General features: G+C 35.1%; 1 protein-coding gene across 1 annotated transcript in view; it reads right to left on the reverse strand.

Moving 5' to 3' along the window:
• Nucleotides 1-4196: 4196 nt before the first annotated feature.
• ANGPT1 (angiopoietin 1) overlaps nucleotides 4197-13159 on the reverse strand; it is a gene marked incomplete at both ends in the record, with an annotated part of 250965 nt that continues 242002 nt past the window's right edge. Inside the window, 1 exon segment of the mRNA XM_079722584.1 lies at nucleotides 4197-4357. Coding sequence (XP_079578710.1) covers nucleotides 4197-4357 — 161 coding nt within the window.

A 13159-nucleotide genomic window follows, 5' to 3' on the forward strand; every position in this document is an offset into this window, starting at 1 on the left:
AGGTAAGGTAGTCCCAGTTCTGTGGCAGCAAGAGCTGATAATGTTACCGCCCTTTATGCTCTTTACCTTTTATACCAAACTCAGATATTCAGAATGCATCCTATTATTCTACACTGAGTTCCCAGAATTTATTGTTAATTGTCATATAATAATCCAACATTTAATAATTGACAGGACATCCTAAAGCAAAGGAAATAAAAGCAAAAATAAACAAATGGGACCTAATTAAACTTAAAAGCTTTTGCACAGCAACGGTAACCATTGACAGAACAAAAAGACAACCTGCTGAATGGGAGAAAATATTTGCAAGTGATATGACAGATAAGGGGTTAATATCCAACATATATAAATAGCTCATACAACTCCACATCAAAAACCAAAAAAAACAGGGCTTCCCTGGTGGCGCAGTGGTTGAGAATCTGCCTGCCAATGCAGGGGACACGGGTTCGAGCCCTGGTACGGGAAGATCCCACATGCCGCAGAGCAACTAGGCCTGTGAGCCACAACTACTGAGCCTGCGCGTCTGGAGCCTGTGCTCTGCAACAAGAGAGGACGCGATAGTGAGGGGTCCGTGCACTGCGATGAAGAGTGGCCCCCGCTTGCCGCAACTACAGAAAGCCCTCGCACAGAAACGAAGACCCAACACAGCCAAAAACAAACAAACAAACAAATAAATAAATATTAAAAAAATACAACCCAATTAATAAATGGGCAGAAGAACTGAATAGACTTTTTTCAAAAGAGGAAATGCAGATGGCCAACAGACACATGAAAAGATGTTCAACATTGCTAATCATCAGGGAAACGCAAATCAAAACCACAATGAGACATCATCTCACACCTGTCAGGATGGCTATCATCAAAAAGAACACACATAACAAATGTTGGCCAGGATGTGGAGAAAAGGGAACCTTCGTACACTGTTGGTGGGAATGTAAATTGGTACAGCTACCGTGGAAAACAATACGGAGGCGTCTCAAAAAAACTAAAAATAGAACTACCATCTGGCCCAGCAATTCCACTCCTGGGTATATATCCAAAGAAACCAACAACACTCATTTGAAAAGATACATGCACCCCAATGTTCACAGCAGCATTATTTACAACTGATAAGGTATGGAAGCAACCTAAGTGTCCATCAGCAGATGAATGGATAAAGAAGATAGGTATATATATATATGATGGAACACTACTCATCTATAAAAAAGAAGGAAATTTTGCCATTTGCAGCAACATGGATGGACTTGTAGGGCATTATGCTAAGTGAAATAAGTCAGAGAAACACAAATACTGTATGATATCAATTACATGTAGAATCTAAAAAATACAACTAGTGAATAAAACAAAAAGCAGCAGACTCACAGATGTAGAGAACAAACTAGTGGTTACCAGTGGGGAGAGGAAAAGGGGCAGAGGCAATATAAGGGTAGGGGGAAAAAAGGGCTATTATGGGATTGTATTAAATCATGCGTATGAAGCTTTTGCAAATTGTAAAGCACTATAGAATTTAAAGAATCTTTCATTCAATAAAAAAAAAACACATAAGAAAATTTTTTAAAATAATTGACAGGACATAACAATCATACAGTAGAGATGTGGGATTCAGAACCATTGCTTTGATCTAACATTCTAAAGGAGTTAAGCTTTCTTATCACATCCAAGACTGAAAATTTTTCAAAGATAGAGGCTTTAGTTCATTTAGTAGGTTTTTAAAAATTTTTTTATAGAGACTATACTTCCATATATCTCTAATTTTAAAACTTGTAAAATATTTAATATGAGATGGAGTTGCACAAATATGTTACCTTCAATTTTATTTAAATCAAATAAAGCTGTGACTGATGTGAAGAAATTGGCATAGAAATTACATGAATTAACATAAAAATTTAAAGACAAAATCTTATTACCTAATTATCTTATCCTGAATAATTAAATGCAAAGGATATACATGTTAAATGGCCACAAACATGTAGGCGTTACACAGTGCACATATGGAGTCATAAAACATTTTATACTGCTTTATTATAAATAATTGGAAATATTTCATTTTTCAAACCCAGGTAACAAAACAGTAAATATCATGCTTTCTTTCTTTTTTCATAATTTCCTTTTATTTTTGTATTATGAGTTGGGAAATAGTATTACTTATCAAAAGACCGGTGAAAAAAATCTGTAGGAACACACAAAACAAAACACTCACTTTCATTCACTTAAATGAAAACAAACAAGAAGGTTTTTAGAGGGAGAGGCTAAACGCTGCTATGAAGGAGTCTCCAAGAACAGAAAAACTGTAGTATACCTGCGAATATCACTTGTAAGGCAAAACAGGTTTGTACACACACAAAAGGTATAAACGCTTGATGGTAAACTTTAAAAAATAATTTCTTAAAAATGTGAGTAGCTTTATTTTCTCAAATGAAGGAAAGCCACAAAGGCACAATAGATCAAGTCACCAGGTCTAAAATTGGTATTGTTGCCCTGATAAAAACTTTTTTTAAGAAAGGAGACCCAATATGGATTTCAATTTTCTTATCTCATAGCACACCTCATGTTTTGATAAAAACTGTTCACTCTTGTAACCTTGGACACTTACAGGCAGAAAGCACTTACTGATAAATTATTGTAGTAACTTTAAATTCCCACAAAAATCTGTGCCCCAAATTCACTTAAAATAGATTATCCCATAGGAATATTTTCATTAAGAGATTTATAGCAGCTAGTAATTAGAATTTTCTTAGTCAAGTGACTATGATTAATTTTCTTTTTTGTGAATGTTTTCCTTAAAGTATAATACAAAGTTTGCCAATTTTCTTCCCTAATGATAATGTATTAACAGCAGAAATTGCCTAAGAAAACAGGGTCCAAGGGAGAAAAATATGAAGAAATAACATATTTCATAAAGTGGTATAGTAGATTTTTTTGGAAGTGTGTTTATTTGCATCAATTGAGGACAATGTTGCATATTCCAGATTAAACAGCTATTAGGTTTACTATGGATATAAACAGGCTATGTACAATGATATTTATAATTCTTCTTTCATTTTTCATAGACTTCAGAGTATGTCTTTTATAGAAACTGGAACAGGGTGAATCTGGAAAGCAAGTTTCAGTTAATTAGCAAAAATTAAATTAGCATGAAATAGGGTGAAGAATTGAAGGTAATGATTTTAAAAATAATAAAGTTACACAAGTGTACACATGCAAGAAGATACTGTAAAATGAACTGTTCCAGTTTACTTGGTTTTATTTCAACTTAATACACTCTAAAATACTGCTTTCATGTATAATATCAAAGGAAATATTAAATGCATGTATATTATTTTAAGGGCTTGATGATATATTTCACATTCTTTACTCAGGCTATAAATATATTTATATATCAGTCAGTTTTTAAAGTAAATGAAAACTGTAGCATGGGGGGGATCATTTTTCACCTTATATGTCCATACTTGATTATGTCCATTTTTTCTGAAAACTGTACCAAAAAAATCAAAGGGTAATGGAGTGTATTTCTACCTCACACTGCTATTCTTCAGGCACTATAATTCTTTATAGTTTACCAAAATGGAATTTAAATTTGAAGACGGGTTAACTGAAATCAACTAGTAGGTATGCTTTAGGAATTAGGCTTCTGAAATCCATTTAACCAACTCAGAGGACAATGCTGTTCTTCCTAAACTTTTATTAAAATTGTGCAACAGTACAAACTTATTGTTAGTAGGTTTGCAGAGACATAACACCATTTCACTGGTGGAACACATATTTCCCAAAGGATTATGGCAGGCCTGTTTTTATTCTTCACGTATACTCTTTTTGTTGTTGTTGTTCATCTTCTTTTTCTTCGGTTTTACATGAAATAAACCGTATTTATCATCTGGTTACTATAGTTCTGTAATAAGATCTAGTAGTAGTTTGAAGCACAGCGAGCTGAACAGTTTCTTCCCTTTTTAAAGCATGACAGTGAGTGGCATTCTCTATAGTCAAGCCATATGAACACAGTCACCCCAAGGAGAGGCTTTTGTGAAATCAAAAGGTTCCAAATTCACAGTCAAGAACCTTGGTGACTTCACATAACTGCTACTTGTTGCTGGAAGGGAGACAATATTGTTTGCTTCAGAAGTTTCCAAGCAGTTTCTCATCTGGTGGCTTCTCCAGATTTCTTTGTGGTCTTTTAAATTGCTTTTGACATTGTGCCTTCAAAAGTCCAAAGGTCGAATCATCATAGTTGTGGAACGTAAGGAGTAACTGGGCCCTTTGAAATAATGCCACTTTATTCCATTTAGTTTTCCGTGGTTCTGCCCCGCTGTATAAAACATTCCATTTAGATTGGATGGGCCACAAGCATCAAACCACCAGCCTGAAAAATTAGTTAATAATGAAAGAGAGAAGAAGGAGAAGAAACAATTACATAAGTAAACTGAACATTTGGAAATTAATGCCATTAACTGAGGGGAAACTTATTCATACTTATGATTATTTGAAAATAGGAGGTATTCAATAAATATCTTCTTGGTAGTGAAATTGCTTTAAATGGCATCCAATTTAGACAGTGTACAAACAATCAGAAAGAGGAATGCTTTCATGAAAATCAGCTTTCAGTGTCACTCCATTGGGACTCAATTCCCAATGTAACGATGGGAAGCATCTGGGCTTCAAGATACGCTATAGTCGTGCCTGAATTCATACAAAGGGCAAGTAAAATGAAACCCTTAAGAGGGATTCTACCTGAAGCCTGTTATTGGGAACAGAAAAATTAATTATTAGCAATAAAGTTCAGAAGCTTAGACAACTGGCATCTAAATACAAAGAAATGTTCTCCATCTACTTCATAATTTTGCCAAGAATTGGCCCTCAGCTGCTTCTGAAATTAACTGGATACCAGAAAATGACCATGAGTTTGAATTGCTATGCCCCCTCTGTAGCTTATAGCACTATGGGAAGTGTTTATCAACAGTAGCCATATAGTTCCTATACAGCAGTAATTTTTTCTGTGATTGTTCAAGTTCTTTCTAAACGTAGTAAAAAGAAAAATGATGAGTAACGTAGAGATCCTATGCTCACATAGCTCTCTGCAAGGATAACTCAGTACTTTATTTTTTAAATGAATTAAGTTCTTAGATTTTTAGATAAAACAGTACTTTTTCTCCCTCTTCTGAAGTAACACTGCTGAAATCTTTAGGGAGAGATATATGCCAGAGACATTCTGGCATATTTGTATTTGGATACAGTTGACCTCCCTTTGATTACAGAGTTATACCTAAGGGACTAATAGCTAAAGAAAGAGAAAGCTGTACAGCTGATGTTTAACTGTAACACGAGCATCATCTTGCAGAAACTTTAGAAAAAGTTAAATGGAGAAAAGCTAGTTCTCATTTTTCAATTTTGGAGGATGAATACAGCTGGGTTTGTTTATAAAGTCATACTTAGAGGCCTAACAAGATGTAGTAATCGCTAATTCACCCTAGGAAAAAGTAAGGTATGTCAATGAATTTGGAAAGACACTATATTTAATGTTTTACCAACTGTATGCAAATAACATAGATACTAATGCAGTCAAAACATGAGGGGCAAGCAAGTTCTTATTTGGCAAGGAAGGAGAAAACTGTAAAATTTCACCTTTTTCTTCTTAAGATTAATTCCTTTAAAATTTTTTGGTAAGTATAACTAGTAAAAATATGCTATTTATATCACAAAAGGCTTTCTAATATTAGGGAATTTATTTACCCATAAGACTCTCAAAGGACAAAATGAAACTCAACTTAATTGCTTCAGTATTTTAACTTTCTCCTCCTTTTCTATGACCTTCTTGAGGCACTCTTCCATCATGTTAATGAGCCTTTCATAGTCTTTCAAATATCCACCATGGTCTCTAAAGCAAACACAGTTACTCTACTGTCAAGAACTATTACAAATCATAGAATGATCTTCTAAGTTACATTAGGATTCTCAGGGTAAAAGTGTGTGGTTTTGTTTGGTTTAGAGAAAGCCATAAGAGTTCTGGAAGAGTGTGGGAAGGCAGAGGTCTGTTGGAACAGAAACCTGGCAATGAAGGGCACAGGCTGAAGGATACATTCATTGGGAAACTTTTGATGAGCTTAGAAAAGAGACAAGAAATAACTGGGGCACATGAGGGAATAGGATAAATTTACCTTATATACATTTTCTAATGAGTAAAGTGGGGTAATGTCTATGGTAAGAACAATGGCATTTTGGAGACATTGAAAGAAGACCAGAACGGCTGGGTCAAAGTTAACAAGAGGAACAGTAGCCTGAAGCTGAGATGGTCTGAAGACCAAGTCACATAGTCTTTTGTTCACTATCCTAAGAGCAATGAAAAGGCATGGTCTATATTCCCTGTACTTAGTGCTGCATCTAACGGGGTTTGCTTGACAGATGACTGAAAGGGACTACAGGCTTATTGACAGATTGACTGTTTCTCCTTATAAAGCTTCTATGGTCTGAATTTGTCTAGTTTACTAAAAAAGCTATATTTCATAGACACCTGAATATATATATAGACACCTGAATATACTGTATTCATTTTTTCTTTATTTATTCATTCAGTTTGTAATTATCATGAATTGTTGTCATACAACACTCAACAAGACAGATGTGGTCCTTACCCTCGTGGAGCTTACTCCCAATGTGAGAAACAGACCAAAGAAAGTAGCAAATAAATAAAATACCTACAAATCATGACTATGATGATGGAGAAAAGGAAGAAGAAGAGGAGGGGGGAGGAGGAAGTAGAGGGGGAAGTGGAGGGGCAGGAGGAGAAGGAGGATAGGTGGGGAAGGAGGAGGGGGTGCTTAGAATCAGGGACTATAAAGGAGCATAACAGGAGACTTACTTGACTTTTCATGTTCATGGAAGAAGTTGATATTTAATGAGACCTGATGGATGAGGAAACAGTCATGTGAAGATGGGGAAAGACTCTTCTAAGCAGAACATGGCACATGTCAATGCCGTGAGGAAGAAAGGGAGCTTAGTGTTTAGGGACTAAAAGAACATCAGTGTAGTTGGTATATAGTGAACAAGGGGGAGACTTGCAGGGAATGAAGGTGGAGAAATGGCAGTCTTGGTGGAAAGGTGAACAATGTGGAAAAACTTAGTTTATCCAGGCTACTTGTCTATCATCAGGTGAACAAGTGGAACATTCTCTAGGAATGGGAACCAATATTTAACCAGGGGAACCAGATCTGCCAGGTTAAATGTTTAATCGAATATTATTTAGAGCCCTCACTCTGTAACTGTGGTCTGCCAAAGCTACCCTGGGCATATGTGGCAACATGATGAAGGGGAGAAAAGTGAAGCTAGAATCAATTCAACAAATACTAACCAATGGACAGACATAGGGGTCAGAGTTGAGTAAAACAAAATTCCTGACTTCAAGGAGTACACAATTTTGTGTAGGAGAGAAACAAACTGTTAAAAAATGAGATAATGGCTGTTTAACAGAGATGAAGAATATCTTAGGAACAGAGGCGGAATGCCCTGCTTGTTGGTCCATAAGGTGTACTCATCACTTGAGCTGGATGCTGAAGGATGGGTGTGAGTTCACTGGACAGAAAGAGATTTCTAAAGACACTGTGTACTCTGGGAGAGCAGGAGAGAGTGCCTGCCAGCAGTTTGGGTTGGCTGGAATGCCAGTGGATAAGGGATTGGAGAATTCAGGGCTAGCAAAATAAACAGGGTCAAGAACATGGAGGTTTTTATTGTATTTCTAGAAATATTCCTGTGGGCAACAGGGAGCCTAGAGTACCAGACCAGAAATTAGAAGACCCTGACTTTGATGCCCACTTCACCAATTAATAACTAAGGGATCTTAGGCAATAGTATATATAATATTTGATATTTATTGAACAGTTAATATGTGTCAGGGACTCTGCTAAAATATTTATATGAATTTTCTCATTTTATTACCCAAACAGCCCTACATGGTGTGGCAAGTACTAAAGTGAAGACACTGATGCTCAGGTAGTTTAAGGAACTTTTCCAATGTCACACAGTCACCTGCATCCTCATTCCTAAGATGTGGATTATAAATGTCTAATCAACCATTTTCACAGCACAGCTGCAAGGATCATGTAGATGGTGCACTATTACATCCTATCTAAGTGCTCTTTTGTAAGTTATGTAGGAAGCAGCCAGAAACATTAGAGCAGAAATAAAAAGGATTAGATCTTATTGGGGCATCATAATGATTTAATAATGAAGACCAGGTCATTAGCGCCAACATATTTCCTTATTTGCTTGGTAGGGTTAATTAGAGAAATACAAAAATAATTTGCACCCAAATGAGTACAGTTGTTCAATGCTTGCATTGTAAAGACATGGCATTTAAGTGCCTACTATGGGTTTTGTTTTCAATGATTTGTTTTTATTTCATGTGGAAATCAAAGAGGTCAAGGCGTTTATTTCTTTATCTTAAGACTAGTGGGCCATGCACACTCTGGATTATCAGAGAGCAATAGACAATAATAAAAATGATGAATTAAGATGGCACAAAATGAAATGAAAGGGCAATTATTTCTCATGACAATTTCAGTTGTACTGTCCTTTATTAAATACTCTGAACTTCAAGGTCGCAAAAATAGTTATTTCTGTGCAAGTAAGTATTCTCTGTTTTCTCTGACAAGGAACAACAAGGAACATCTTTGTATCAAATATTTCAGTTTGTCCACTTTCTACCTCTCTTTGAAAAAATTAAGCATGACCAGGTCTTTTAAACATAAATCCTGAAAAGATGTGGTTTTAAAGCATATTTATAGAAAGCAGGCAAAAAGTACAGCAGACTCCTGGTTACTCATAGGTACCCTTAGGCATTCATAAATGATCGTACGTACTCATGGGTACTCAGAACATATGCAAGTTTGCACAGATTGAAGGTGTCCTTATGAACATATAGAGGAGTGTGTGCCTGGCTTGCAGTTCCTCTCTGATAAGATACCAAATAGCTGAATTATCTATCTTCTACAATCCTGGGGAAATATTAACTTTGTACTTTGTTCTATAAGTGCCTGGGAATAACAGATGAGCAATATCTTAAAGAAGTTAATCTAGAAGAGGCACTTTAAGCTTAAAAGAACTCAGCGATGCAAGCAAAGATGGAAGAAAGCAGCAGCTTCCATCTGCTGTTGGGACAACTGATAAAATGTCTTAAATGTTTTAAGATTGGCAATTGCTGAGATTTACTTTGCCAAGCATTTTTCTTTATAACCTGTAACCTCATGTATATTTTAGTAAGAAATCTGAGATGCATGTTTCTAATCCATTTACACTTAACTCATTAAAATTTAGTTTTGTAGTAACCATCTCGGGCTTCCCAGGCCTTTAAAAATCATTTGAGTCTTTTATCTTTGAAGCAGAAAATTCACATTTTATCACCAATAAATGAAACTTTGCCCAGAGAACAGGAACTTGATTCTAAACTCTGTACTCAGGAAGTTCAAATTTATTTGAAAGTCAGGAAACCTAACTCAAATTCTTCTGATCCTAAACAAAATGTCTCTCAACACTTCTTTTCTAAGGTAAAAAGTACAGCAAAATAAAAAGATATATCTGTGGTTATGGATTTCTTTCACTCATTTTCAATGCATGCATTCTAATCAGCAATACGCAAAAGAAACTGCACAGAGAATAAGAATTTTCCTTTTTGATAGTGATACAGGATGACTAAGTTATAGCGATAAAGGATGACTAGTTAGTGACTAAGGATGAGGCTGAAAAAAAACTGACTGATGCCATAGTTATCAATGGGATCATCATGAAAATCACTCGCTGAGTTCACATGTACAAATTCGGCCCTACCAATAACTAGCCTCAAGGAGCAGCTGCATGTTCTTGTGTGCGGGAGGCAAAGGACCTTTCCAGAGGTCTGCATTCCTTCTGTCATTTCATTTTACATCCCCTTCGAGTCTAGCACTTGGCTTTTTTTCCTTTCTCTTCTTTTTGTTCCATAGATTAAAAGTTGTTTATCCTGGCTGATAATCTTGAATTCATTTAAATCCTTTAGGTATTCTCTTACTGCCTCTTTCCTCCCTCGAACTTCATTTTACTTTTAACCACGTTTAAATGAGGAAATCCTTGTGAAAATGTGCTGCGAACAGTAAAACAGAGCTAAATTCTTGTCTTTGAATGCCATTCCTTTTAAGAGTGGCAGTAGAAGGAGTGGATAAGGTAATGGCTTATCTGGAGGTCAAGCTCAAATCCTACTTCTGACATTAATTCTGTGACCTTAGGCAACTTATCTAACTCTTCCGTATCTCAATTCTTACCAAAGATCTCTGTTTCAAAGGATTTATGGAAGTGTCATATATAAGTTATTAAATGTAAGTCATTAATGGTAATGAAGAAATGACTGTTACACACTAAGAGTGCAATAGATATCCACTGTATTATTTATTAGTAGAGTAAAATATAAACAAAATTGGTTATTTCTCATCCACTGTCAATTATTTACCTTTGATGGCAGCCTGGCGTTATAGGCCTATCAGTTCTGATTCACCTTTTTCCAAACTGATCTTTTAAAAGATACTTTCTGATATTATTTGTTCTTTTTCCAATAAGTGAAAACTCCCTCCCACAAAAAAGGAGTATAATCCTAAATTTTGCACTTATGCTGTTCAAATTTATTTGAAAGTTACAAACCTAACACTCAAAGTTTTCCAATTTGGAGTTTAGTCTTCTGGGGTTTGGTTATTCTTAAAATTCAGTCCCAGTCTTCAATATTCATCCCTTTGTTCCATGTTTGTGCATGCTAATTCATATATACATACTTAAGGCATTTTAAATCTAAGTTCACAAAAAAGTCACATTCATACTCACATTGATTTATTTCTATGTCTTCTCACCAGGATCATTTGTGATTTTACAATGTCCTTTCAGAGTCTTTGACAGCAAATTCATTCATTTAATCAATATTTATCAAGCACGTCCTATGTGCCAGGCACTGTGCTAGGCGCTGAGGATACAGTGGTGCAGAGCACGATGTCCCTGTCTTCAAGAACTGTACATTTTTGTGGAATAGGCTTAGAGATTATGTGCTAAATAAGAAATTGCTTTGAAATAAAGTAATGCAATGTAGATTTCTGTAGTCAACCTTAAACTATCCATATGGATCTTTTCTCTCAACATTTTTGCCTTAAAACCCAGGGAATGCCAGTTATCTGACAATGGTTAGCACATCCTTCCTGGGTTATCAAAAACTCTAAGATGATTGTATTTTCCCAAAGATCTTGTCACTTCAACCAGTTAGAGAGGCTGTTAATTTCTTTCATTTTCTTTGTCTTCTCAAGGTTATATAGCAGGCAAGTATTTATCAACTCTCTACTGCTAGCATCTGGTAAGTTCTAGGGTGTACTAAGAATTTATGTGTATGGCTTTATCCCGTCTTTTAGAATTGAACTGAGAATATCTTTTGTTAGCTTTAGCAAAGTCTTGTCTGTTGGCTGACATAGTTTATGCGTGGGAAAAGAGACTGGAGTTTTTACCACAACAGATTCTTTCTGCAGAAGGTTAGGTCACATTTTTACATAGCTTTTATATTATATAACAAATAAGAAAATTGTGTTGAAAGAAAAGGTAAGGAAAAGAATGTAAAACAATACCATGTTTTGTTAGGGTTTTTTTTTTTTAATTTTTGGTTGGCAACCTTTAGTAATTGTAGTTTCTAACAGACTTTTAGAAAAATTTATTTTGAATTGGTACGAAAGACCAGGTTTTCTTTGAATGTGAAGTTTGCTTTGATTGTGACAATCTAATGAGAAAAGGTTTTAATTTTCATAATTTTAGAGTCATAGATTTTTCTGCATATTATGTTTATATACAACAAATCCATACAAACAAAAGCATGAATTGAATGATATTACATTTTCATTTTCTAAATGTTAAATAATAGAGAAAACATTGTTTTTAATGAAACTGATTCCTTTCTTTGGACTCAAGAGGGCACAAGAAGGGCTCTCCTGTGGGACTAAGAAAATATTTCCTATAATCACCTCTTAAATTTATCTCTCCCACTACTGAAATATATAGATTTGTTGTAATATCCTATATAAAGGGGGAAACTTAAGGAGAAAACTTACAAATTTTCTTGAGGTCAATGAATCACAGAACACAGATATTTCTGGCTTATAAATGTATGCTGACGAATCATCACTAATGATTAAGATGTCAGTTCCATAGAAAATGTGTGTGGCAATTTTGATCTTGAAATATATGGTCTGGTCCCATAAGAAATGTGTAATGAAACAAAAATTATTCAATATTTAAATTGGATGGAAGAATTTCTGGTAAGGTAGAAATAAGTACATATCCTTCTGGGGAAGGAGGTATAAAACATTGTGGTATCTGTTTCTATTGATGCAAATATGCTTTATAAGTCCGATATTACCTCCTTTCCACTAACAATTTACTATGAACTACAACCCATGCACTGAAAAATAATGTTACCTGTTTTTCTCTACTGTAGCCACAATGAGTACATGGAATAATAAAATCATAGAACCAGAAGAAAATGTGAGAGACAATCTTATCTAGACCCACAACTACAGGGATGGGCATACATAAACTCTTTCAGATAAATACCTTTCTATTCTTTTCTTGAAGGTGTTCATAACTAGACATGCACAGTCCTTCCTGGCAACTCACTCTAGCCTTTGATCCCTGGACACTCCATCTAAAGTCGCTTTCCCCTTCCTTCAATAACTCTGTCTGTTATATTTTGTCCCTAGAACTTGTTATGATTTGAAATTGTGTTATTTATTGTTCACTTTTTGCTAATGGTCTTCCTCAATAGATGCAAGCTCTATTCTGTCTTGCTCATTTTTCTCATAGTTGTTGACTCTTAACAGTTACTCATTAAAAATATGTTACGTTGATAGAAGGAAGTTAAGAAGTTAGGATGTTAGGAAAGAAGGAAGAAAGGTCAAAATGTTCTACCTTATGTCTAGATGAAATACCTTCTGCTTTCAATTATGCCTATCTCCTGTTTTTCAGTCTTTGACAGATAAGGGTAACAATGATACCACATTCTCCAACAAAAATCCCTCCATGTACTTGAAGAAAACTATTTAGGACAGTTAAGCAGGCAATAAATCTTACTTTATCCTTAATTCCTTTTAGAAGAAATAATGGAAAATATATAAATAAACAAGAT

The sequence above is a fragment of the Hyperoodon ampullatus genome (assembly GCF_949752795.1).
Source record: "Hyperoodon ampullatus genome assembly, chromosome: 17".
NCBI lineage: Eukaryota > Metazoa > Chordata > Mammalia > Artiodactyla > Ziphiidae > Hyperoodon > Hyperoodon ampullatus.